This window comes from Schistocerca cancellata, chromosome 1 (assembly GCF_023864275.1).
Source record: "Schistocerca cancellata isolate TAMUIC-IGC-003103 chromosome 1, iqSchCanc2.1, whole genome shotgun sequence".
In the NCBI taxonomy this organism is placed as follows: Eukaryota; Metazoa; Arthropoda; class Insecta; order Orthoptera; family Acrididae; genus Schistocerca; species Schistocerca cancellata.
Window position 1 is genome coordinate 754,125,273 of NC_064626.1, and position 26,152 is coordinate 754,151,424.

General features: G+C 41.2%; 1 protein-coding gene across 2 annotated transcripts in view; it reads left to right on the forward strand.

Moving 5' to 3' along the window:
• LOC126186242 (cation-independent mannose-6-phosphate receptor) overlaps window positions 1–26,152 on the forward strand; it is a 628,020-nt gene that overhangs the window by 44,137 nt on the left and 557,731 nt on the right. For both annotated transcript variants that reach the window (XM_049928195.1, XM_049928194.1), the window contains exon 4: window positions 3,584–3,947. In XM_049928195.1, coding sequence (XP_049784152.1) covers window positions 3,584–3,947 — 364 coding nt within the window. The remainder of the gene's footprint in view (window positions 1–3,583; window positions 3,948–26,152) is intronic.

Below are 26,152 nucleotides of genomic sequence, written 5' to 3' on the forward strand. Positions count from 1 at the left end.
AGTGGTTCTCCTTTCTCCAAAGGTCTCTTTAATTTTCCTGTAGGCAGTATCTATCTTACCCCTAGTGAGATAAGCCTCTACATCCTTACATTTGTTCTCTAGCCATCCCTGCTTAGCCATTTTGCACTTCCTGTTGATCTCATTTTTGAGAAGTTTGTATTCCTTTTTGCCTGCTTCATTTACTGCATTTTTATATTTTCTCCTTTCATCAATTAAATTCAATATTTCTTCTGTTACCCAAGGATTTCTACTAGCCCTCGTCTTTTTACCTACTTGATCCTCCGCTGCCTTCACTAGTTCATCTCTCAAAGCTACCCATTCTTCTTCTACTGCATTTCTTTCCCCCATCCCTGTCAATTGTTCCCTTATGCTCTCCCTGAAACTCTGTACAACCTCTGGTTCTTTCAGTTTATTCAGGTCCCATCTCCTTAAATTCCCACCTTTTTGCAGTTTCTTCAGTTTTAATCTACAGTTCATAACCAATAGGTTGTGGTCAGAGTCCACATCTGCCCCTGGAAATGTCTTACAATTTAAAACCTGGTTGGTTCCTAAGTCTCTGTCTTACCATTATATAGTCTACCTGACACCTTCTAGTATCTCCAGTATTCGTCCATGTATACAACCTTCTTTTATGATTCTTGAACCAAGTGTTAGCTATGATTATATGTGTAATTGTACAATTTTGGTCTTAACACCATTAGCAATTATCTAACAGAATAAGATCTTTTGGAGTCACATGCCCACATTAAACGTTCTGTGGCCATAACATGTGTGTTGTAGGCAATGGGGCCTGAAATATGTATGTAGTTTCGTAAATTGTGATGTGCACAAGTACTAATGGAGCTAGTTTCCAGCTCTATGCCAATCACGGCACCTGTATTCATTAGGTAGAATAACAGTGGACACGACTTAAATGTACACATATGCAGACACTTGTATGGCAAATGTGCCCTCAATGATTTTTTTGTGAAGTCAGTTATATTTTTTATAGCATATCTGAAGATCTGACTTGTCTTCATGTTTAATTCTTAAGTGACTGCTAATACACTCAGTTGGTGATGCTTCCATTTTATAGATACTTGTTAAATGATCTATTACTGAAATTGTACAATTCTACACCGAAGAAAGAAAATATGATTGTAAAATTCTTCACTCAATAAAGAAAAAATGGCAGTTGCAGATCTGTTTCAAATTAAGATAACCGTTATTGTTCATATTGCTCCACATTCATAGGGAAACAAGCTTTTTCTATTATTACCAGTACACAGTGTATTAAATGCTCAACAGTCTTGTTATATTGCCCAGCAGATTTAAACAGAAATGCCAATTTCTAGTTTTCACTGTTCCAGTCCATAAGTAATGGTATGGCCCAAACAATCCCCCATCCCAATGGGTCCCAGTTGTGAGCCCCAATTTACTCGAATGCTTTACCCTTGGGATGCCCTGACACTACTCGTAGAATTGCTCTAGTAGATTCGTTGCACAGAGAGCTACAGTTTAGAAAAAATACTTACTTTTACTAAACCCCAAGTTGGTGTTGGAGTTTGTGACATACTGCGCAGTTTGTTACACTTTGTTCGTGGCAGAGGTAACATTAGTTGGCTGCAATTAAAATCCTTTTTGTGTGAAGTTGACTGTTTGACTAGTGGATTGTGGTGCAATCATCTTGAGTAATTAAAAGAGCTAATATATCAACAAAAAAATTATCAGTTTTTGAAAGTAGAATTGGATAGGTAAAAAATCTACTCACCAAGGGGCAGCAGGGGAAAACACACATAGAAGTTAAGGAAAAGTGCTAGCTTTCCTGCTTCTTGCAGAAGGGGTGAAGGAAAAGGATTGGCAAGGCTTAGGAAATGGAAAGAGTTACAGATAAGTCATCCAGAACCCTGGCCAGGGAAGACTTGCACAGGATTCTGGGGTTTCAGGATCAGATATGTACAACAGGGGGCTGTAGTGAAAGAAGTATTTAAGTTCGACATATCTAAGAAACAAAAACACTGATGTATTCAATTATCACAAGATGCTAAGCCACAGCTCACCTTCCTGTCTTAGGAGTTACATCAAATAAAATGGGTAGAGTTCTGTGCAGTCAAGGTATTCAATCCATTTTCTGACACCCAATTAAATTAGAGAGATGCTGCACTGAGTATAAGACAGTCTTGATCTCAAGTGTTCATGGAATATACGAAATTACTTGTGAAGCAGTTTCAGTTTCATTGGATACTCTATACATACATTTTTAAGACACTGCACAGAGCACAAACGTCACATTAAATATCAAGATTTTGACAGAGCTGCCATTACAAAACACAGCCTTACAAACATATCATTGTGTTTTGATGAAATGAAATGAAAATCTTATCCCATGCACCTACTTTCAGGAATTCTGCCATCATAAGATCTATTAGTATGACAATTAGCTACTAATGATGGTGATGTGTTAATATGACAGTTAACACATAATGTTGGTGACAGAGGAAAGCATTGAATGCTTGATTGTATGAACAAATCTGACGTGACAAGTAAACTAAGAAACATTCCCTGAATGTGATAGCTCATTTCTTGACCTGATATTTAAGGAAACACTGTCACTAACTTTATCATGTAAAACATAATCTGTTGTATTTTCACTAACCACTTGTTTTTGCTTATGAAAGAATTTTTTCATGTCACATCAATATAAGCAGGATAACATTGATACTCAAGTAGGAAATGGTAATTTACAGCACTGCTCACATATGAGGGTAATCCCAAAAGTAAGATCTCCTATTTTTTTTAATAAGTATGTTGACCTGTTTATTTCTACAATAGTTTACATCAGTTTACAGCTTGAACATTTAGCTATTTTTCGACATAATCACCATATCTGTCAATGGATTTTTGTAGACGCTGTGGCAGTTTTTGTATGCCCATGTCATACCATTGAGTTTCTTCAGAGTCTGACAGTACCTGTCAGTGTTAACTGTGGCCCCAGAGAATCAGCCCCGAGGATGAGGTGAAAGAAGAGTTTCATAACTTTCTGAACAGCATGGCGGCGAGCTGGTATGACATGGGCATACAAAAACTGCCACAGCGTCTACAAAAATGCATTGACAGAAACGGTGATAATGTCAAAAAATAGCTAAATGTTCAAGCTGTAAACTGGAGTAAACCATTGTAGAAATAAACAGGTCTTTGTACTTATAAAAAAATGGGAGACCTCACTTTTGAGATTACCCTCGTACATTCCGTTTTGCTGGATTTAAGATTCCACTGCAAAACAAATATTGTAAATGAAATGCCATACAGACAGTAACTCAAGAAGATGTATAAAAAATTGTTTAGCCTGAGTGTTTGTTGGTAGTGGTACAGAATTTAGATGTGGTCATCATCTAGTGAAGGGAAATATGAAATTCTTGTCTGAAGCATTAAGATCCGTTAACTTTTTGATGACAGATCTTGTTCTTACTGCTGAACATTTGCAAGTGGACATGCATATAGAGATTGGCGGAGGGGGAGGGGGAAATGTACTATAACACATGACCTATCTTCTCTCCCTCTATGCTCTGTATTAATTTTAAATTAACATGTTTGTCTGTTCCAGTTTGATGGTCCACTGATGGCCCGGCTGAGTGATTGTAGTTTCACTGTATACTGGCCTACAAAAATAGCTTGCCCTTTAAAAGGTCCAGATTCAATGCTAGTTGAACGGTGTCTGCTACATACTGAAGGAGAGAACTCTGGAGTTGTTGATCTACGTCCACTCCGTCATCCACAGTATTATTCTGTCCGTTCACCTGACGGTGGATTATTTTATCTGAATGTATGTGCAACATTAAAGAATTCAACTTGTGATGGCTCAACAGCTTGTAAACACACCAAAAATGGAACTGTTGTTATTGGAAGTACCAAAGGCACTAATGTCAGAATTGCTGATGATGGCCCACTGCTGGTATATAAAGCAAAAGGTCTGCTCTGTTAAGATCTTCATTATCAGATTTATTAGTATTCAGCTGATAATTTAGCAGAGAACTTGATTGTTGTTGTTGAGATTACAGCCGTATGTTTGTTACGCCTTGCTATAAATTAAGTTACTCGATTCAGTGTAGAAGCAATGAATATGTGGGCTGGATATGTTAAAGATTCATTGTTCATATTCCACTTGGTTTTGTTCATTTGCTGCAAGTGCACTTGATAAGTGGGAAAGGTATTATTAGTATTTTTATTGTATTTGAATTACTTTTAGAGACAAAAATGTCGCATCAGTATTAATAAAAACATTAGTTTTTCTGATTTAAGCATTAGCTTCAGAATACGATTAACTTACCGTATTTACTCGAATCTAAGCTGCACTCGAATCTAAGCCGCACCTGAAAAATGGGACTCGAAATAAAGGAAAAAAAATTTACCGAATCTAAGCCGCACCTGAAATTTGAGACTCGAAATTCAAGGGGAGAGAAAAGTTTTAGGCCGCACCTCCAAATCGAAACAAAGTTGGTCCATTGTAATATGAGACACAATTTAGGTCGAATGAATGACGATACAACCACAGTAGTTTGGTTCGAGTCATAAGCTTAGCAGTTAAGCTTTACCAGGTAGCCATTGCTATGTGTCGGGCACTCCGTCCATATTTATACGGGTACCCTTCCTTTTTCGCGTGCTTCGTCTGTTTTGAATCGATTGCTTATTTTGCTTTGATCTGATAAGTATCTTTTCTTTTTTTTTTAATAGGTGTTTACGTCACTCTAAGCTGAAAATGCATTACTGTACTGTGTCATGCATTGTTTGTCGCATTCTGATAGTGCGTGTTTACGGCCTGTCACCGCTTGCGGCATGGCTTGCTTTTGTGCGCGCTGCCGCCGCTTACAATTTAAAAAAAAAAAAAGAGAGGAATCATCTCATTAGTGAAACAATGGCAAGAGACTGCTATTTGTTGTTACTTACACTGCTGCTTTCTTTGATAATGATCAACAAGAACCAAATAATAGACTGCGTATGATAGAACATGTTCTGAACGAGAGTTATGCAAGAATTTTTCTGCGTTTGAAAATCTTTGTGGCCGCTTCTTTAGTGCATCAAATTCTGCACAGAAATTAGAATCATCTTAAATTTAAAATTCTAGTCAGTTGCCGTGCTTCATTTCTGACTGTATCACTATTAGCTTAAGAATAATACGAATATAAACATGACACGATACCTATATTCTTACGCGTTTGCTGTTGTCTCACTCTAGTTTCGTAGTTTATTAGGCAGACAGGATTTAAATGAGATAGCAGCAAACACGAAAGAATACATGGCAAAATGTTTATATTCGTATTATTCTTATGGTGAAGAGAATACTGCATGTGATTCACATTTCATCAGGTTCCTCTTAGCAACCATCTCTTCTCACAGGTAGGAAAAAATTCAGAACGTAGAATTGGCCGTATTGACAAACATCCAAACAGTCTTGCCAGTCGGATTTTCGTAGTACATTGAAATTCTGCTACATTCGAAGATGAACAATACGGAATTTGTATTTACTTCGTTGGATAATGTATGAAAATGCAGTGGTAGAAACTCGGGGCGAAGAAAAAAAGCTCGTCTTCCACCTTTTTTTTTTTGTTAAAATTTATTAACTGACGCAGAGGTTTTGGTGCCAGTATTTATCTTTGTGCCTAAAAAGCATGCCTGTGTACCGCTACATATATTCGACGGCAGAAGTTAGTTGTGGCGGCACCTACCAAGATTTTTCAGAGCTTCCACTTGCTTTGCACTTGATTCTAAGCCGCAGGTGGTTTTTGGATTACAGAAACTGGAAAAAAAGTGCGGCTTAGATTCGAGTAAATACGGTACACTAATGTAATTCAAGTTTACTGTAGAATGATATTGAAAAGCTAAAGAAGAGAAGAAAAGAAAAATGTAAAAGTGTTGTATGTAAAAGTAAATAATTCACAATAATTGTAGTGAGTACTAGGATAGAATACAGTTACAATTAAGAAGAAAGAAGTAATGGTATGGTTCACGTAGGGAAAATAGAAGAAAAGTATTAGATTCAAGAGGGTTGTGCTTTATGCAAAGTTAGCTATAGTTCAAGCCTTTTAGGTGGGGGGCAGGGAGGGCTTTGGGGGGAAGCGTCTAGTGGTTTGTGGGAGAGTGGGGAGCCATCTGAGGCCAGCTAGGGATGCAGTTAGAGGGGCAGGTGGCAGACAGCTGGACAAGTGATTTCATACACTAGGGCATGACATAAAGCACACAACTAACTGATGGGACACAAGTTGGGCAGGAGTACTGGGCAGTAGATAGTGAACACTCTCTCTCTCTCTCTCTCTCTCTCTCTCTCTCTCTCTCTCTCTCTCTCTCTCTCTCTCTCACACACACACACACACACACACACACACACTAATGAACAGGTGGAGGGGATTAGGACGCAATAAGTTCCCATAGGTTTATGCCAGAAAGTTTACGGAAGCGAAGGGATGTGCTGTAAGGATAGCTCCTATCAGCACAGCTTAGAAAAGCTGATGGTCTGATGATGGTGGGAAGAATCCAGATGGCACAGGTTGTGAAGCAGACATTGAAATCATGCGTGTTGTGCCACTGGGTGGTCCACCTTGTTTTTGGCAACAATTTGGCAGTGGCCATTCATTCTAGTTGACAGCTGGTTGGTTTGTCATACCAATGTAAAACGCAGTGCAGTGGTTGCAGCAGAGCTGGTATATGAGGAGTTATCCAAAATTTTCGGGACTGGAGCTGCCATATGTTGAAAACCTTACCTTTGGACTAATGGTCACCATCAACCTCGAAGTAGTCCCTGTCCGCACATTACACACCGGTCCCAGCACTTCTGCCACTGGTCAAATGTTTTCTGGAACTCCTGTTCTATGAGGGTGTTTATCACTGCCAGCAGTGCTTCTTGAATCCTCTGTAGAGTGTTGAACTGACGGCCTTTCAACTTGAGTTTCAGTTTTGGGAATAGGGCAAAGTTGCAAGGTGCCAAATCTGGCAAGTACTGTGGGTGGGGTACAACCGCCATGTTGTTTTTTGCCAAAAAGATCCTGGTGAGCAAAGATGTGTGACAGGGCGTGTTGTCATGATGCGGCAGCCAGTTCCCTTGATGCCAAAGTTCAGGCAGTCGTCGCCGCACGATGATCATGCTCTTCGCTTTGCTCCTCACCTTTCTTGCTTTTTTGGGTCTTGGAGAGCCCGGGCTCTTCCACTGGAACAATTGTTGCTTTGTCTCTGGGTCATAACCGTAAATCTATCTCTTGTCGCCAGTGATAACCCGAGACAAAAAGGTTGGATCATCAGATGCGGTCTGACAAAGATCCGTGCACACTTCAACGCGCTGTGCCTTCTGATCGACAGTTAAGATCCTTTGCGGCGACACAATGCATGCCCAATTCATCAGTCAACATACATTGACATGTCCCATAACCAATACCCACTTCATCCGCAAGGTCTTGAACGGTTCGACGTCGATCCGCACGAGCCAATTGTTGAAGTTTGGCAACAGTGTCTGGCGTTGTGTGGCTAACGGACCTTTCAGTGTGAGCATCACCTTCGACGTCTGTACAGCTGGCCTTGAACCGAGCATGTCACTCAAGCACACGCGTACAGCTCATGCTCTGTCTCCTAAACACTTGTTGAATCATTGCAAGGGTCTCTGTAGCAATTTTCCCAAGATTCATACAGAATTTGATACACATGCACTGTTCTGTTTGCAGATCCTTCATATACTTTCCACACAGCAAACACAGAGTATTATGGAAATTGCTGTGGACACGCAACACATCCTCCCAGCTGACTGACACTCCGTACACTGCCACTTCAGATACGCAGCTCTCGCCACCTAGCGGTGCAAAGATCTACTACTACTTTCCAGATGGCAGCGCCAGTCCTGAAAATTTTTGATTCCAGCTCGTATAACACGGCTGCTTGCACAGGTGGCCCTGTCTCTGATGTGGTAGGATAAGGCTGTGATGGGACTGGAGCAGGTGGTGCTTGGGGTGGATTGGGCAAGTCTTGCATCTGGGTCTTTCCCAGGCATATGATCCCTGTGACAGGGTATTGGAGGTGGGAGTGGCATACAAGTGGACTAGGATGTTGTGGAGGTTGTGTGGACAGTGGAACACTACTTTGGGAGGGGTTGGAAGTATCTTGGGTAGGATACCCCTCACTTCAGGGTATGATGATAAATAATCAAAGCCCTGACTAGGGATGTGGTTCAGTTGTCCCAGTCTGGGGTGGTGGTGGGTGACAAGGGTGTACTTCTTTGTGGTTGGTTCTTTTGATTGATGTGAGAATCAGGTGTGTGTGTGTGTGTGTGTGTGTGTGTGTGTGTGTGTGTGTGTGTGTGAAGATACGGTATAGGAGATCTGTTTGTGAATGGTCTGGAGGGTATTGCCCCTCTGTGAAGGCCTTTGTGAGGCCTTCAGCAACTGGGTAAGAAACATCACTGCAGATGTGTCTGACATGGGTGGCCAGGTTGTATGAGAGGGATTTTTTTAGTGAGGAAGGGGTGGTAGCTGTCAAAGTGCAGGTGCTGTTGGCGATCAGTGGATCTGATGTAGACCTGAGTGTGAATGGAGCCATCTGAGAGGAGGAGATTGACATCTAGGAAGGTGGCATAATGGGTGGAGGAGGACCAGAAGAAGTGGATAGGAGAGAAGGTGTTGATGTTGTGGAGGAATGAGGATAAGATGTCCAGGCCTTGGGTCCAGGTTATAGAGATGTGATCAGTAAACCTGAACCAGACTAGAGGTTTTGGGTTTTGGGAAGCTAGGAATGTTTCCTCTAGATGGCCCATGAAGAGGGTGGCACTGGATAGTGCCATGCGGAGCCCCTGGCTGTGCAGCTTCCCTTCAGAGGTGAAGTAGTTTTGGGTTAGGATGTAGTTGGTTAGGTGTTAGAGGAATGAAGTGGTGGGTTTAGAAACCGCAGAGCATTGGGAGAGGTTGAGTTCAATTGTGGTGAGGTCATGGGCATGAGGATGTTGGTATATAGGGAGGTTGCGTGAACAGTGACGAGTAGGGATCTGGAAGTTAGGGGTGTAGGGATGATGGAGAGCTGGTGCAGGAAGTGGTTGGTTTGTCTTATGTGGGAGGCTGGGTTTTGGACAATTGGTTGGAGATGTTCTTCAACAAGAGCTGAGATTCTTTCAGTGAGGCTCTGTAACCAGCCACAATGGGGTGCCCAAGGTTGTTAGGTTTGTGGGTTTTGGGGAGTATGTAGAAGGTGGGTGTTGGGGGCTGTTGTTGAGGTGAGTAGGGAGGGGGATTCAGGGGAGAGGTCTGGGAAGGGACTAAGGATTTCAGCAGGGATTAGAGGTTATGTTGGCCTTTAGGATGGGGTCACTTTGGCAGATATTGTAGAATGGTGGTGCCGGACTACTTGTGCAGGTCCTCTGCTAGGTAGTCACTCTGGTTCATCACAACAGTGGTGGAACATTTGTCTACCAGGAGGATGATCAGATCAGCATCCATTTTTAGGTCGTGGAGGGCAGTCCTTTATTCTGTTGAAAGGTGGTTTTACGTAATGAGGGACCTGGGGAAGGATGGTGAGGCCATGTTGGAAGTTAGGAATTTCTGGAAGGTGACCAGTGGATGTTCAGTTGGGAGTGTGCAGAAGGTCATAGTTGGGTGGTGGTATGAAGTGGGACAATCAGGGTTTGATGTCGGGATTATATTGGTTTTTGTTGGAGAGGTTGGAGGCAAAGAAGTGTTTCCACTGCAGGGAGTGGAAGAAGGAAAGTAGTAGGTCTTTTACAAGTCCAACATGGTTAAACCTGTGAATCGGCCTTTGTCTAGGACTGAAATATCTGTTTTGGGGGGAGAGGTTAACAGCAGTGTTCTGGGGTTGTTTCAGCTCTAGATTTCGTGGAGTGTGGTTAGGGGTTTTTGGAGGATGTAGTCTGGATGCTATGAGGGGTTCACAAGGAGTGCATGAGCTTATTTAGAGTTACTTATGTATTTTTCTTTCTTATATGCTTTTATGAATATTTATTGTGTGAAGAGTTCAATTTTTCAGCATTTCTAGCAGAAAAGAGACAACACTTTGATGTGGCACCAATTTGCCATTAGCATGATTTCATTACTAACTGGCATTGTTCATTGCTATGTATTGTGTACATAAGAACTTGCAGTCATTCAGAAGAGTAGTCCGAGTTTTTCAAATCAATCATATGGCATAGGGCGATTACCAAATCGCAATATGCAGAGTACATTTTTTTTTAAAAGTTGGTCCACACCCCCTGTTGCACTGCTTCCAACACTGACCTGGAACATTAACAACCTTCATTCTAGTAAAATTCTGAAATATTTGAGTTGGTAGAGATGGAAGCCAACACTTGAGATGTGGGATCCAAACATAATTTATTGGTTGTGAATTGCACATTAAAAATGAAGAACCTGTAGGAAGGTAGAAAATTAAGAGAGCTGTAGTGTGGGTAAGTTGAGAGAACCAATGGTTGTTAATAGTTTCAAAGGCAGCATTAGGCAGCAATTTACTGAAACGGGGGAAATGAATATAACATAACATGAATGAGAAAGTTTCGTGAAAGAAATAGCCTTGGCAGCAGAAGATCAAACAAGTTTTAGAAATCATTGGCTAATGTGCCTGATGCCAAATTAAGATGATGAAAGGAGAATATATAAAAATGTAGCATATGAACCAGAAAGAAGGGAATACAGATGTGTAAAAAATGAGATTAATTAATCGGTGACTAGAAGTATAGTACGGATAGATAAAAAAGTCTACTCACAAAGTGGTGGCTCAAGAAACCACATAAAAGATGTGAAAATGCACAAGCAGTAGTTCCTAATTCTGGCAGAAGGGCTGAAGGGAGAGGAAGATCAATGAAGAAATAGGACTGATGAGGTCTAAGAAATGGGAAGAGTTACAGAAAAGTTGCCCCGGACCCCTGGTCAGGGAAGATTTATTTTTTATGGGAGCTGAAAAAAAAATCATTGAAACTTCCTGGCAGATTAAAACTGTGTGCCAGACTGAGACTCCAACTCGCTTGCCTTTCGCAGGCAAGTGCTCTACCAACTGAGCTGCTTATGACCCATCCTCACAGCTTCAGTTCTGCCAGTACTTCATCTCCTACCTTCCAAATTTCACAGGAGCTCTTCTGCAAACCATGCGCAACTAGCACTCCTGGAAGAAAGATATTGCGGATATATGGCTTAGCCACGGCCTGGGGGATGTTTCCGGAAAGAGATTTTCACTCTGCAGCGGTGTGTGTGCTGATATGAAACTTCCTGGCGGATTAAAACTGTGTGCCGGACTGAGACTCATACTCAGGACCTTGACCGCAAAAGGCAAAGGTTCCGAGTTTGAGTCTCAGTCCGGCACACAGTTTTAATCCGCCAGGAAGTTTCATATCAGCACACGCTCCACTGCAGAGTGAAAATCTCATTCTGGAAAAATTCATTGTATGCATACACACTGGGTGAAATTTGAAAACCTGGGAACTTAAAGGTGGAAGGCAGGATAATAAGCAAGACAGAGATTACTGAAAAAATGTTGTGAAGTAGTCGTAAGGTAAAAGGGACTCAAGAAGGAATAGTTACCGAAAAGACATTCTGAGACCATAGAAGATAATAAATTTACGGCAGTGGTGAAGGTTGGGGTTGTTAAAGGAGTTTAGCTGAGGTTGGTTTGCAGGAGAAGAGTGGTGTTCGATGGTGTGTCTTTTTTTGGAGCTGGATTGGAACAGGAATGAAAACACCACTTGTTGTTGTTGTTGTCTTCAGTCCTGAGACTGGTTTGATGCAGCTCTCCATGCTACTCTATCCTGTGCAAGCTTCTTCATCTCCCAGTACCTACTGCAACCTACATCCTTCTGAATCTGCTTAGTGTATTCATCTCTTGGTCTCCTCCTACGATTTTTACCCTCCACGCTGCCTTCCAATACTAAATTGGTGATCCCTTGATGCCTCAGAACATGTCCTACCAACCGATCCCTTCTTCTGGTCAAGTTGTGCCACAAACTTCTCTTCTCCCCAATCCTATTCAATACTTCCTCATTAGTTATGTGATCTACCCATCTGATCTTCAGCATTCTTCTGTAGCACCACATTTCGAAAGCTTCTATTCTCTTCTTGTCCAAACTAAACTAGTTATCGTCCATGTTTCATTTCCATACATGACTACGCTCCATACAAATACTTTCAGAAAAGAATTCCTGACACTTAAATCTATACTCGATGTTAACAAATTTCTCTTCTTCAGAAACGCTTTCCTTGCCATTGCCAGTCTACATTTTATATCCTCTCCACTTTGACCATCATCAGTTATTTTGCTCCCCAAATAGCAAAACTCCTTTACTACTTTAAGTGTCTCATTTCCTAATCTAATTCCCTCAGCATCACCCAACTTAATTCGACTACATTCCATTATCCTCGTTTTGCTTTTGTTGATGTTCATCTTATATCCTCCCTTCAAGACACCATCCATTCCGTTCAACTGCTCTTCCAAGTCCTTTGCTGTCTCTGACAGAATTACAATGTCATCGGCGAACCTCAAAGTTTTTATTTCTTCTCCATGGATTTTAATACCTACTCCAAATTTTTCTTTTGTTTCCTTTACTGCTTGCTCAATATACAGATTGAACAACATTGGGGAGAGGCTACAACCCTGTCTCACTCCCTTCCCAACCGCTGCTTCCCTTTCATGTCCCTCGACTCTTATAACTGCCATCTGGTTTCTGTACAATTTGTAAATAGCCTTTCGCTCCCTGTATTTTACCCCTGCCACCTTTAGAATTTGAAAGAGAGTATTCCAGTCAACATTGTCAAAAGCTTTCTCTAAGTCTACAAATGCTAGAAACGTAGGTTTGCCTTTCCTTAATCTTTCTTCTAAGATAAGTCATAGGGTCAGTATTGCCTCACGTGTTCCAGTATTTCTACGGAATCCAAACTGATCTTCCCCGAGGTCGGCTTCTACCAGTTTTTCCATTCGTCTGTAAAGAATTCGTGTTAGTATTTTGCAGCTGTGGCTTATTAAACTGATAGTTCGGTAATTTTCACATCTGTCAACACCTGCTTTCTTTGGGATTGGAATGATTATATTCTTCTTGAAGTCTGAGGGTATTTCGCCTGTTTCATACATCTTGCTCACCAGATGGTAGAGTTTCGTCAGGACTGGCTCTCCCAAGGCCGTCAGTAGTTCTACTGGAATGTTGTCTACTCCGGGGGCCTTGTTTCGACTCAGGTCTTTCAGTGCTCTGTCAAACTCTTCACGCAGTATCGTATCTCCCATTTCATCTTCATCTACATCCTCTTCCATTTCCATAATATTGTCCTCAAGTACATCGCCCTTGTATAGACCCTCTATATACTCCTTCCACCTTTCTGCTTTCCCTTCTTTGCTTAGAACTGGGTTTCCATCTGAGCTCTTGATGTTCATACAAGTGGTTCTCTTCTCTCCAAAGGTCTCTTTAATTTTCCTGTAGGCAGTATCTACCTTACCCCTAGTGAGATAAGCCTCTACATCCTTACATTTGTCCTCTAGCCATCCCTGCTTAGCCATTTTGCACTTCCTGTCAATCTCATTTTTGAGACGTTTGTATTCCTTTTTGTCTGCTTCATTTACTGCATTTTTATATTTTCTCCTTTCATCAATTAAAGTCAATATTTCTTCTGTTACCCAAGGATTTCTACTAGCCCTCGTCTTTTTACCTACTTGATCCTCTGCTGCCTTCACTACTTCATCCCTCAAAGCTACCCATTCTTCTTCTACTGTATTTCTTTCCCCCATTCCTGTCAATTGTTCCCTTATGCTCTCCCTGAAACTCTGTACAACCTCTGGTTCTTTCAGTTTATCCAGGTCCCATCTCCTTAAATTCCCACCTTTTTGCAGTTTCTTCAGTTTTAATCTACAGGTCATAACCAATAGATTGTGGTCAGAGTCCACATCTGCCCCTGGAAATGTCTTACAATTTAAAACCTGGTTCCTAAATCTCTGTCTTACCATTATATAATCTATCTGATACCTTTTAGTATCTCCAGGGTTCTTCCATGTATACAACCTTCTATCATGATTCTTAAACCAAGTGTTAGCTATGATTAAGTTGTGCTCTGTGCAAAATTCTACCAGACGGCTTCCTCTTTCATTTCTTAGCCCCAATCCATATTCACCTACTACGTTTCCTTCTCTCCCTTTTCCTACACTCGAATTCCAGTCACCCATGACTATTAAATTTTCGTCTCCCTTCACTATCTGAATAATTTCTTTTATTTCATCATACTTTTCTTCAATTTCTTCGTCATCTGCAGAGCTAGTTGGCATATAAACTTGTACTACTGTAGTAGATGTGGGCTTCGTATCTATCTTGGCCACAATAATGCGTTCACTATGCTGTTTGTAGTAGGTTACCCGCATTCCTATTTTCCTATTCATTATTAAACCTACTCCTGCATTACCCCTATTTGACTTTGTGTTTATAACCCTGTAGTCACCTGACCAGAAGTCTTGTTCCTCCTGCCACCGAACTTCACTAATTCCCACTATATCTAACTGTAACCTATCCATTTCCCTTGTTAAATTTTCTAACCTACCTGCCCGATTAAGGGATCTGACATTCCACGCTCCGATCCGTAGAATGCCAGTTTTCTTTCTCCTGATAACGACGTCCTCTTGAGTAGTCCCCGCCCGGAGATCCGAATGGGGGACTATTTTACCTCCGGAATATTTTACCCAAGAAGACGCCATCATCATTTAATCATACAGTAAAGCTGCATGCCCTCGGGAAAAATTACGGCCGTAGTTTCCCCTTGCTTTCAGCCGTTCGCAGTACCAGCACAGCAAGGCCGTTTTGGTTATTGTTACAAGGCCAGATCAGTCAATCATCCAGACTGTTGCCCCTGCAACTACTGAAAAGGCTGCTGCCCCTCTTCAGGAACCACACGTTTGTCTGGCCTCTCGACAGATACCCCTCCGTTGTGGTTGTACCTACGGTACGGCTATCTGTATCGCTGAGGCACGCAAGCCTCCCCACCAACGGCAAGGTCCATGGTTCATGGGGGGGGGGGGGGGGGGGGAAACACCACTATAGAGGTAGTTTAGGAGAAGGTAGGACAGCTTTTTGAGGTAAAGTCTGGGCTGTTGTGGTAGTCTGTAGTTTTCTTTGCAAATGATACCATCCAAGTATATGTGAGGGGCAGATAACTGCTGAATTTTAAAAGGAGAGAATTCTGATGAAATAGATAATGGCAGAAGAGGTGTATTATAGATCAGAGATTATTAGTTTGGTAAGTGTAAGAGAGTCCAGAATCAGGAACTTTCAAAGTTAGGGTTGTAGGGGTAACTTCCAGGAACAGGCAAGATTCCAGGAACAGGTGAGTTTCAAGGAACAGAATGTGGGACCTCAGTTTAGACAGTGTGAAATATTTAATGACATTTGTGACACAAGAGGAGTGTTTGAAGTATTAAGAAGGGGGTAGAGTGGTGAAGAAGAAAAGCAGAGAGAAGGAAAATGAGAGAAAGAAGAGAAGGAAAGGGGAAGACAAAGAAGGGAAAAGATAAAAATTCAAACGAAAATTGTGAAGATATAAGAGCTAAGAGTAAGTAATAGTAATGGGTTGGTGTGAAGAGGTGAGAGTTTCTTGTAAGAAAACTGGACAATATGGTAAAGTGAGAAAAAATTACGACAGTAAATCACAGTTTGAAAATTTGTGAAAAAGACATAGAAACGGAGCAAGGAAGTCTTGGAGAAAACAAAATGTCCTGTATTTGGGAAATAAACTAATGCATGAAGTGGCAGTAATAGTCAGTCACTGTGGTTTGGCGTAAAACAAAAGCACAAAAACATGAAAGAATCGCATAAAAGCAAGGTAAGTGGTGGGAAAGAAAGGAAAGTGGTAGAAGTTTGGCATATGAGTAGCTGAAAGATGGTCAGAAAATGAAGCAGCCCTGCATTGTATAGTGGACCATAAAAAACATACGAGGGTGATTTGAAAAGTTCTCATAATCGCCACGAGAGGTCAGTGCTAGTGCAATGAGTTGTTAACGTGATATTCATTGGACATGTTGCCTGTAAACATGTGCCATGTCAATGCTCTTGGAAGAGAGCTGTGGCGGTGATGTGGCTCTGTTGTTGTTCCCACATAGTGATTTACGAAGATGCAAAAAATCAAGATTCGTGCAGTGATTAAGTACTTTGTAAAGAAAGGTATGAAAGCAAGGGACATTCATGCTGATCTCCAGAATACACTGGGCGACTCTGTTCCTTCAAATTGAACCATTGTCAAGTGGACAAATGAATCTAAATTCGGTCGGGAGAGATCAGGTGATGATCCGCGCAGTGGTCGGCCAAGATGTGTCACTACTTCATAAATCATTGCAAAAGTGCACAAAATGGTCATGGAGGATCCCCGATTGAAAGTGCGTGAAATTGCTCACGGTTGCCCAAAGGTTATCTGAAGGGGTGTATCACAGTTTAACTGAACAATTAGAAATGAAAAAATTATCTGCAAGATGGGTGCCGCGACTCTTGATGCTGGATCAAAAAGGCATGAGAATGGACATATCGGCACAATGTTTGGCCCATTTTAAGAGAAATGAACAAGATTTTTTGCACCAATTTTTGACCACAGATGAAACTTGGTTGCACTACTTTAACCCAGAGACAAAATAACAGTCAGAGCAGTGGAAACATACTGATGCTCCGCCACTAAAGAAAGCAAAGAAATTCCTTTGGTGGGGAAGGTCATGGAATTGGTGTTCTGTGATGTGACTGGGATTGTTGTTTGTAGATTATCTCCCCAGTGGGCAAACAGTTACTGGAGAATACTATGCTAACCTCCTGGACAAATTGCAACAAAATATATACGAAAAAAGGCCAGGTTTAGCAAGGAAGAAAGTCGTCTTCTATCAAGATAATGCGTGCCTGCAAACATGCCGTCGCCATGACAAAATTACACAAACTAAGGTATGAATTGTTGCCACTCCCATCAGACTTCCATCTCTTCCAAAAACTGAAAATTTTTCTTAGTGGGCGAAGATTAACTTCAAATGCAAAATGGAAAGCTGGAGTTGACAACTATTTTACAGGCCTGGGGGAAACTCGTGGTCGATATGGGATCAGGGCAGTGGAACATCGTTGGACCAAGTGTATTAATCTACAATGAGACTACATTGAAAAATAATAATAAAAAAAAGTTTCAGTGATGTAAGTACTTTTTCTCTGTTCTGTTCCGAGAACTTTTCAAACCACCCTCATATAATTGGGTGGATAAGAAATCTCCTCATAAAGTGGCGGCAGAAGAAAATGCACAGATGTTGAGAAATGTGCACATTTCCTTAACTTTTACATGTGTTTCCTTCTGTTGCTACTTGGTAAGTAACTTTTTTTATCCACACAGTTATATTTTCAAAAGGGAACTATAAACAAAGTGTTACAGGAAAATTCATAAAGAAGACTGGACCTTTCTACAAGCATGAAAATCGGTAGTAGATATAAAAACACAGATATGACATTTTGGACAAGATATATGACAACAAAGACTGAAAAGTGGTTTACATAAGGAGAAATGATGGCCACAAGGGCTATATACCAGTGAAAATAATTAATGTTTGATTTTATAATCATCATCATCATCATCATTGTTTCCCCTGTATCCAACATCTGGTCGGGTTAGGGTATCAGTGGGACTTTGCCTCTTTACTTGGTCTTTTCACCATTCTTCTTCCACAATTTGGTTCCACAGCAGGTTTCTCCTCCTAAAACTCATCTTTATTGTATCAGTCTATCTTGTTCTCAGTCCTCCTCTTGGCCTTTTGCTCTCAATCTTGAACTCCGTCATTTTTCTTGGTATCCTTTCCTCTCCCATCTTCTTCACATGCCCAAACCATTTTAATCTATTCTTCTCAATTTTTTCAGTGAACTTCTCCACTCCAGTTTCCTTACTAACATCTTCATTTTTCACTCTTGTCTCTCCTCATCTTCCCTAGCATACTTCTCAGAAACTTCATTTCACTCTCTTCTAGTCGTAGTCCAAATCTCTGAGCTGTAAATTAGTATGGGTGTGAAGTAAGTCTTGTATAGCACCAGCTTGCACCTCATTAGCACTTCCCTTCCCCACATCAAGCCCCTCACACACTGGTAAAACGTACTACTCTGTTCTGTTGCTAATTTCGGTCTCCAAACGAGCATTCCCCATTAATACACTTCCCAAATATTTAAAGTCATCCACTATTTCAATATCCTGTCCCTTAAGATGTATTTGTCCCTTGCCCTCTCTATCCCCTCTGGTTACCACCATGGTCTTGCTTTTCTCCACACTAAATTTCATTCCATATTTCTCGACCTTATCATTTAGGATGTCTATTTGTTTTTATACCTCTCATTTCCCTTCCTTTAAGGGCTTCTTTCGTCTCTCTGCCTATTTCATCCATCACCATTATAAATAGTAGTAGTGATATCACACTTACTTGTCTTAGTCCCATAACATTCTTAAACCATTCAATTCTTCCAGCTGGTGTCTGCACACAACTAGAGCTTTTTTCATACATTGCCTGAGTGACTTCAAGTGTTTGCTTTCCAACTCCCTTTTTCTTCAAGGTTGTCCATACCTTTTCTGTGGGAATACTGTCATATGCTTTCACTAGGTCGAGAAATGTCATCACCAGACCTTTCCCATACTCCCAGTGTCTATCCATCAACTGTCTCATACTAAAGATTGGGTCCACTGTTGATGTACCATGATGAAAGCCATACTGCTTCTCTTCTAACTGTTCTTCCACTTTTTCTCTCTCTCTTCTTTCCAGTATCCTCTCCACTGTTTTTGCTACTTGGGATATGAGTGTGATCCCTCAATAGTTGTCACATACTTTCCTGTCACCCTTCTTGAAAACTTGGATTATTATTCCCTTTCCCCATTCTTCAGGTACTCATTCTTGGGTCCAAGTGCATCTTATTAGTCTATATAGCCACTGTAGCCCAACTGGTCCAGCCACCTTTATTATCTCCACAGTAATTTCGTCTATCCTAGGTGCCTTTCCTGTTTTCATTCTTCTCAGAGCTAGTTCCACTTCTAATATTGTTATATTCTCCTCGTCTTCCAGACACCTGCCACCCTGCCGTACTTTTATTCCCTTTCCATTGCCATTGCCATTCTTCACATTTAGTAATTTATCAAAGTACTCTTTCCATCTTTCCTTTATCTCGTCTGGTTGCATTATTAGCTCTTTGCTTTCCCCTTTCACTAGCTTTGTGTATGTTTTTTCCTTTCTCATACTCATTGTAATTCCATATATCATCCTCATACCACTAGTAACATCTTTTTACAACTCTCGGATGAATTTCTCTTAGCTTTTTTCTCGTTTCTTCTGCTACCATTTTCTTACACTTATTTTCACTATCCTGGAATTTCCTTTTACTTTCAGCTGTTCAGTCTCTGTTCCATTCATTCCAGGCTTTCTTCTTTTCTTTTACTGCCTCTTTCAACCTTTCATGCCACCATAGTGTCTCCTTTTCCTTTACCCTTCTGGACAGTCTACCACAGGTCTTCTCAGCAGAGCTTACAAACACTTCTTTGAACTTACCCCATTGCTCTTCCACATTGTCATACTCGGAGTTAGGGATTTTACGCTTAACTCCTTAAATTTTTCTTGTACCACGCCATCCTTTAGTTTTCACACTTTTATTTTCCTTTCCCTTTCTTCCTTTATGTCTTTCAATTTCTTGAATCTCATCTTTGCCACCACCACTCGATGGTCTCCATCAAAAGCCTGTCCTGGAATTGCAGGTACATCCATCAACTGTCTCTTATTTTTCTTTTCCAACAGAAAGTAACCGATGACCGTCTTCGTCCGTCTATCACCCCATCCATATCTCGTTATCTTTTGGCCATTCTTTTTACGGAACCATTTGTTGCCCACAATCAGCCTGTTTCTTTCACAGAAATCAACCAGTTTCTCTCCTTCCTCCCATATCCATATGGGTCAATTATCTCCTCCTTCCCTAGCCTTTCTTTGCCTACCTGCACATTTAGGTCAGCCATTACTATTGCTTCCACATCTGTAATTACTCTCTAATACCTCTAGAAAATCCTCAATGTTCTCTTCTTTATTACCTGTTTGTGGTACATATACTTGGATGAAATCCTTCACTATATTCCTTGTCCTCAGCCGAATCCTCATCACTCTATCACTTGTGTATTCTACTGCTTCCACCTATTCCTCTAGGTTGATTGTATAATATGTATGGATAAAAAAGCTACTCCTGTAAGAATGCAATCATTATTACTGCCTGTAGATCTTTTTAGATGTTTCCTCAAATAAATGAAAACGTGTATAGTGATGACTCTTCCTTTTCATGTGTCTTGCTGCTGGGCATTTCTCTTCCAAGCCCAGGAATTTGATGGTTGTTTTTACCAATCTGCTCTTTCCACCTACTTACCAGTTGATCTCTCATTTCCATTGTGAATATCCATTGTGATATCCATTTGCAGTCACTTCTGCAGAAGATCATCTTGCAACCTTACATTCGTTTTGTTGCTCCTGACCCTTAATTTTTCTTCCTCTCCAATTCTTTTATAGTCTTCCTGTCCAAAGTTACGCATATGCCTTTTGTATCTCGGATACTCTTGTATTTCCTTCTTTCGTCCACAAGCGAAACTCTAAAAGCTCTACATTTTAGCACTGATTATGACATCCATGCAGACCATGATTCTACAGACAGCATAATGTAATGTTCACAATGCTCTTCGCATTTTGAGAATTACGTATAGCTTGTGTTACCAGAGTGATGGAAATTTCTTCAGTTGTGAGATAAGGGGTTTCACTCTCACCTTGCATGAAACTGTTCTGACATTCTGATCAAGCTTAAGTTGACCAACGGCTCCTCTACTACCATGAGCATTCAAGTGATTCTTTGTTGCCATTCTTCATTGCTCATGGGCCGGCCGCGGTGGTCTAGCGGCTCTAGGCGCTCAGTCCGGAACCGGAGGACTGCTACGGTCGCAGGTTCGAATCCTGCCTCGGGCATGGATGTGTGTGATGTCCTTAGGTTAGTTAGGTTTAATTAGTTCTAAGTTCTAGGCGACTGATGACCTCAGAAGTTAAGTCGCATAGTGCTCAGAGCCATTTTTTTCATTGCTCATGCCAATATTTCACTATATCTGATTGTTCTCACCTTCACCATTGTTTTGGTGTCACAGCCCACTGCCTAATCACAACTGGTTTTCTCTAATAAATGAGCTGTAATGCTGGAATAGTGTTCCTACCAGTAGGTTTATGCCAATACATTGGTGTACTGCAGTGGTGGATATTGAAGTATCACTGTTCCATAGTAACTGAGTTGGGTATTTTCACTTTTCTTCCACTGCACCGATCTTAATGATTTTGCTCAGCCTTGTAATTGCTTTTTCTTATATTTGAGTCGGAGACTGCTCTGCAGCTTACACTGTTGTACCATTATACCGTTTTGCTTATTGATATGCATGCTTACAGTGTTGTGGTTGGCAGACATATTTCAGAAGCTGCTTGCACTCAGATTAACTCTGGACAATAATATGTTTGAAAATATTGACATAGCTATTTCATTTTTGTTGAATCCAGCTCAGTTTCGGTTTTTAATGTGTAGTGTTTCTTGAGTCCAGGCTTGACACCATTCCATATGGTCATTAATATTAATTATTTATCCATTTTGATACAGCAATTGTAAGCAGTCCTACATTTTTTATGCACATTATTGGTGAATTTTTTTGGTGAAAGAACGAAACTTGTTCAAACAGTTTTTGAGCTTGCAAGCAGTTGTCGTTCAGTACATCCCATGATATTTCAGCTGGGCAGCTGCCAGTCGTCCACAGGTGTGCCATTGAAAATGGATGAGTTTATCCTCTGTTCTACAAAATAAAGTGTGGTGCAAGTATTTTGCATATGTGTGACAATCAAGCTGACGGATGGAGCACACCACTCAGCGGCAGTACCGTTGTTGGTGGAACTGCAGAACTCGACTGTCTTCTGCATTACCGCTCGCAACAGCCATCTGTGTACTCTGTCTTCTTTGATCAGAACAAATTGTGGAGGTGGTTGGGTTCCACGCACCGTCCAACTGATAGCCAACATCGTGGTTCATTAGATTATCTGCCAGGCATAATGGACTCCTAAAACAATGTTGCTGTGGTCAGAATCATTGTTTTATCATACACCATTGAATGTCCAGTGGAAATACAGTGTTCGGCAGTAGCAGACTTGCTTAGTTGCAAAAGGTGAGTACAGTGTTTGTGTTCAGTGCAGCATTCTTTTACAGTACGTGTCATCTGACCTACTTAAGCCATACCACATTGGCAAGATATTTTGTAAATTCCGGCCTTTTGAAATGGCAAATTGTCCTTCACTGACGCCAGAAGGTCTGCGATCTTAGAAGGTGGGTGGAAAACGACTTTCATCTGAAATTTGTAGAGGATTCTTGCTGTCTTAAACAAAATGTTGGCTGTAATCAGTAGAATTGAGGTGCTGTAGGAACTCCTTTAATTTATCTTCTCCATGAGGCTGCACAGTGAAAGTATCATCCACATGCCTCCAAAACAGATTAGGTTTAAGGGCAGCTGATTCAAATGCTCATTCTTTGAAGTCCTCCACAAAAACTCTGCCGTCAAGGGAGACAAGGGGCTGCCCCTGGCAACACTCTAAGTCTTCAGTCTCAAAGAAGTGCTATCCACCTACACTTATTTCCAGTTAGTGTCAAACAGTCAGCAAGAGGGTTCTTTGTAAAAAGTGAATCCACATCAAAACTAACTAAAAGGTCCAAACTGCCTACACGGAGAGCCTCCATTCTACTGAAAAAGTCGGCTGAGTTGCGGATGTGATATGAATATTTGCCTACCAGTGGACTCGGCAAAGAAGCGGGATGTTTGGCTAAATCATTTGTAGGAGCTCCAATGGTGCGCACTATTGGATGTAAAGGAAGATTTTCTTTATGAAGGCCATATGGTCTTGATGGCACATGACCATGTGGTCTTAACCTCTTAAAAGATGAGGAGGAATTCAGAGGTGCAGAAATTTTCTGTTGTACACATTCTGTAGGCTCATAATTGTTCCTCCTGTAGGTAGAATTACTTAGCAGGCATGCATTTTATCATCATCACACTCTGAAGTAACAAAACAGTGGCATTACCATTGTCAGCCTCTAACGGTTTCGGCGACAAGAGAAGCGATGCAAAACTGGATTGCGAACTTCACACTTCTCCTACTGCAGTTGACTTACTTGGCCTGTGGGGGATATTCCCAGTGTTGCAGTTCATTTGGGTCTCGTGTTCTACAACTTTGCTCTTTGTTCCAGTAATACCGATTATGTACACTCCTGTTACTGGTAAAATCATAAGTGATATTTCGTTTGTAATGTGTTAAAGAAAGCGCTAGAAATAAGTGACACTTCACTTCTGGAATCTATAAATATGTTAACTTCAAAATCCTCCTTTTTCCGTATAATTATTGGTTGTGAGTTAGTGGTAGTTAAGCTCAGTTTCTTCCAGTAACAACCATTCTTTGGTTGGTATTTTATGCATGAAGTTAATATACATATTATAAGCCAGGCCTTCGAATATATCTCTTTGACCTGGGCCCCGGCCCTGTATCCAGATCCCACTACGTTTCCCTCATTACTGGTGATCACTGGTTGGTTACCAAATCAGGGTATTACGTTACCATTTTGTACTCTATTACTACTTGGTACAAATTCTTATGAAGTAACTGGATCTAAATTCGAAGGCAGATGCTTCTTCTGACAATCTTCGCTACCCTCATTCCAGTTACCCTGGTGTACTCTAAGTTGGCCTCATGTCTCTTAAAATTGCTCTCTTCTGAAATTCTGATTTTCATTTTGATGTACGTTCTCATTGCGGTCTTTGTTTAAGGCATCAAGTGCGTCTACAAAGAATAATACTTTTCCACATTTTTCCACCCACTACATAATACAGGGTGATTCAAAAAGAATACCACAACTTTAGAAATTTAAAACTCTGCAACGACAAAAGGCAGAGCTAAGCACTATCTGTCGGCGAATTAAGGGAGCTATAAAGTTTCATTCAGTTGTACATTTGTTCGCTTGAGGCGCTGTTGACTAGGCGTCAGCGTCAGTTGATGCTAAGATGGCGACCGCTCAACAGAAAGCTTTTTGTGTTATTGAGTACGGCAGAAGTGAATCGACGACAGTTGATCAGCATGCATTTCGAACGAAGTATGGTGTTAAACCTCCTGATAGGTGGTGTATTAAACGTTGGTATAAACAGTTTACAGAGAATGGGTGTTTGTGCAAAGGGAAAAGTTCTGGACGGCCGAGAACGAGTGGTGAAAATGTAGCACGCATCCAGCAAGCATTTGTTCGCAGCCCAGGAAAATCGACTCGCAGAGCTAGCAGAGAGCTGCAAATTCCACAATCAACTGTATGGAGAGTCCTACGAAAAAGGTTAGTTATGAAACCTGAACGTCAACTACCCGAAGCGATGGATCGGCCGCCAGGCAGCCCGTGACAGAGCACTTCATCACTGGCCTCCAAGAAGCCCTGATCTTACCCCCTGCGATTTTTTCTTATGGGGGTATGTTAAGGATATGGTGTTTCGGCCACCTCTCCCAGCCACCATTGATGATTTGAAACGAGAAATAACAGCAGCTATCCAAACTGTTACGCCTGATATGCTACAGAGAGTGTGGAACAAGTTGGAGTATTGAGTTGATATTGCTCGAGTGTCTGGAGGGGGCCATATTGAACACCTCTGAACTTGTTTTTGAGTGAAAAAAAACCTTTTTAAATACTCTTTGTAATTATGTATAACAGAGGGTTATATTATGTTTCTTTCATTAAATACACATTTTTAAAGTTGTGGTATTCTTTTTGAATCACCCTGTATATCCTTCCTTGCGTAAATGGGTAAACATCTTATTAAAATTCGCACCAACCCTTCTTCCTCCATGGGCTTATCTAAGTACTTTGCTCTCGTTAATGGCAGTCGAAATACTTTCGCATCGTACCCCACGAACTGTTGTAATACTTTGGGTCCCACAAGTCGGATATTAGTTTTTCCTGGGTGCTTGCTGACCAATACTTCTCCTTAAACTTTTTCTGGAAGTCTGCCCAAGACAAAAAATTCTCTATGTTCACTGTGGCCCACTCTCAAGCTTCTCCTAAAATGTACCCCACCACAAATTCAATCTTTTTTTTAATCTTCCCAAGTCTTGGGCAAGGCTTGATTGAACCTTTTCAAAAAATCTAGAATGTACTTCCCCATCTGGCTTAAACTTAAAGAACTCTCTAGATAACCCTGAATTTGCTCCCCATTGTAAATCTGTCATTACTTCAGTAGTTAATAATACGTTGGGAGAAGTCACTCTATTATCTACTTTGTCTTACATAAGTTTGAATTCTTTCCACAGTTCATTTACGTTTCTCTTGGTGTTAGTAAGTTCAGAAGATAAAATTGGAGACACATTGTCGTAGGATATGCTTGCGGCAACTTCTCTGTCTATCATCTCTTCTACTTGTCCCTCCAGACTGCTTATATTTATTGTGTCTGATGTTGCTAGATTCTCTTTAAATTTCCTTTCCACGTTGTCAACTTACGAGTGTTAACGCCTGCAGTTTGTGATTGTGCTATAGGAATTAGCTTGTCCTATTTCTCAACACTTTCCTTTAAAATGTGTAGTTTCTGCTTTACCGCATCAAATGTAACATTACGTATACTTTGAAATGATCCTATTTTTTCACTAAATTCGGATTCTACATTATTACATTTATCTTCAGTATCAAATTGTAGTGTTTTAGCTAAGTCCTGAAATTGGTTACTGCGGATCTCACTAAAGTCAGGCGCGTAATGGGGCCCCTTAGGGATATGGCAGCAAGGGAGGGGAAGAAAACCAAAGTGCACTCCGTGTGCATACCGGGGGGAGTCATTCCAGATGTGGAAAGGGTCCTTCCGGATGCCATGAAGGGTACAGGGTGCACCCATCTGCAGGTGGTCGCTCATGTCGGCACCAATGATGTGTGTCGCTATGGATCGGAGGAAATCCTCTCTGGCTTCCGGCGGCTATCTGATTTGGTGAAGACTGCCAGTCTCGCTAGCGGGATGAAAGCAGAGCTCACCATCTGCAGCATCGTCGACAGGACTGACTGCGGACCTTTGGTACAGAGCCGAGTGGAGGGTCTGAATCAGAGGCTGAGACGGTTCTGCGACCGTGTGGGCTGCAGATT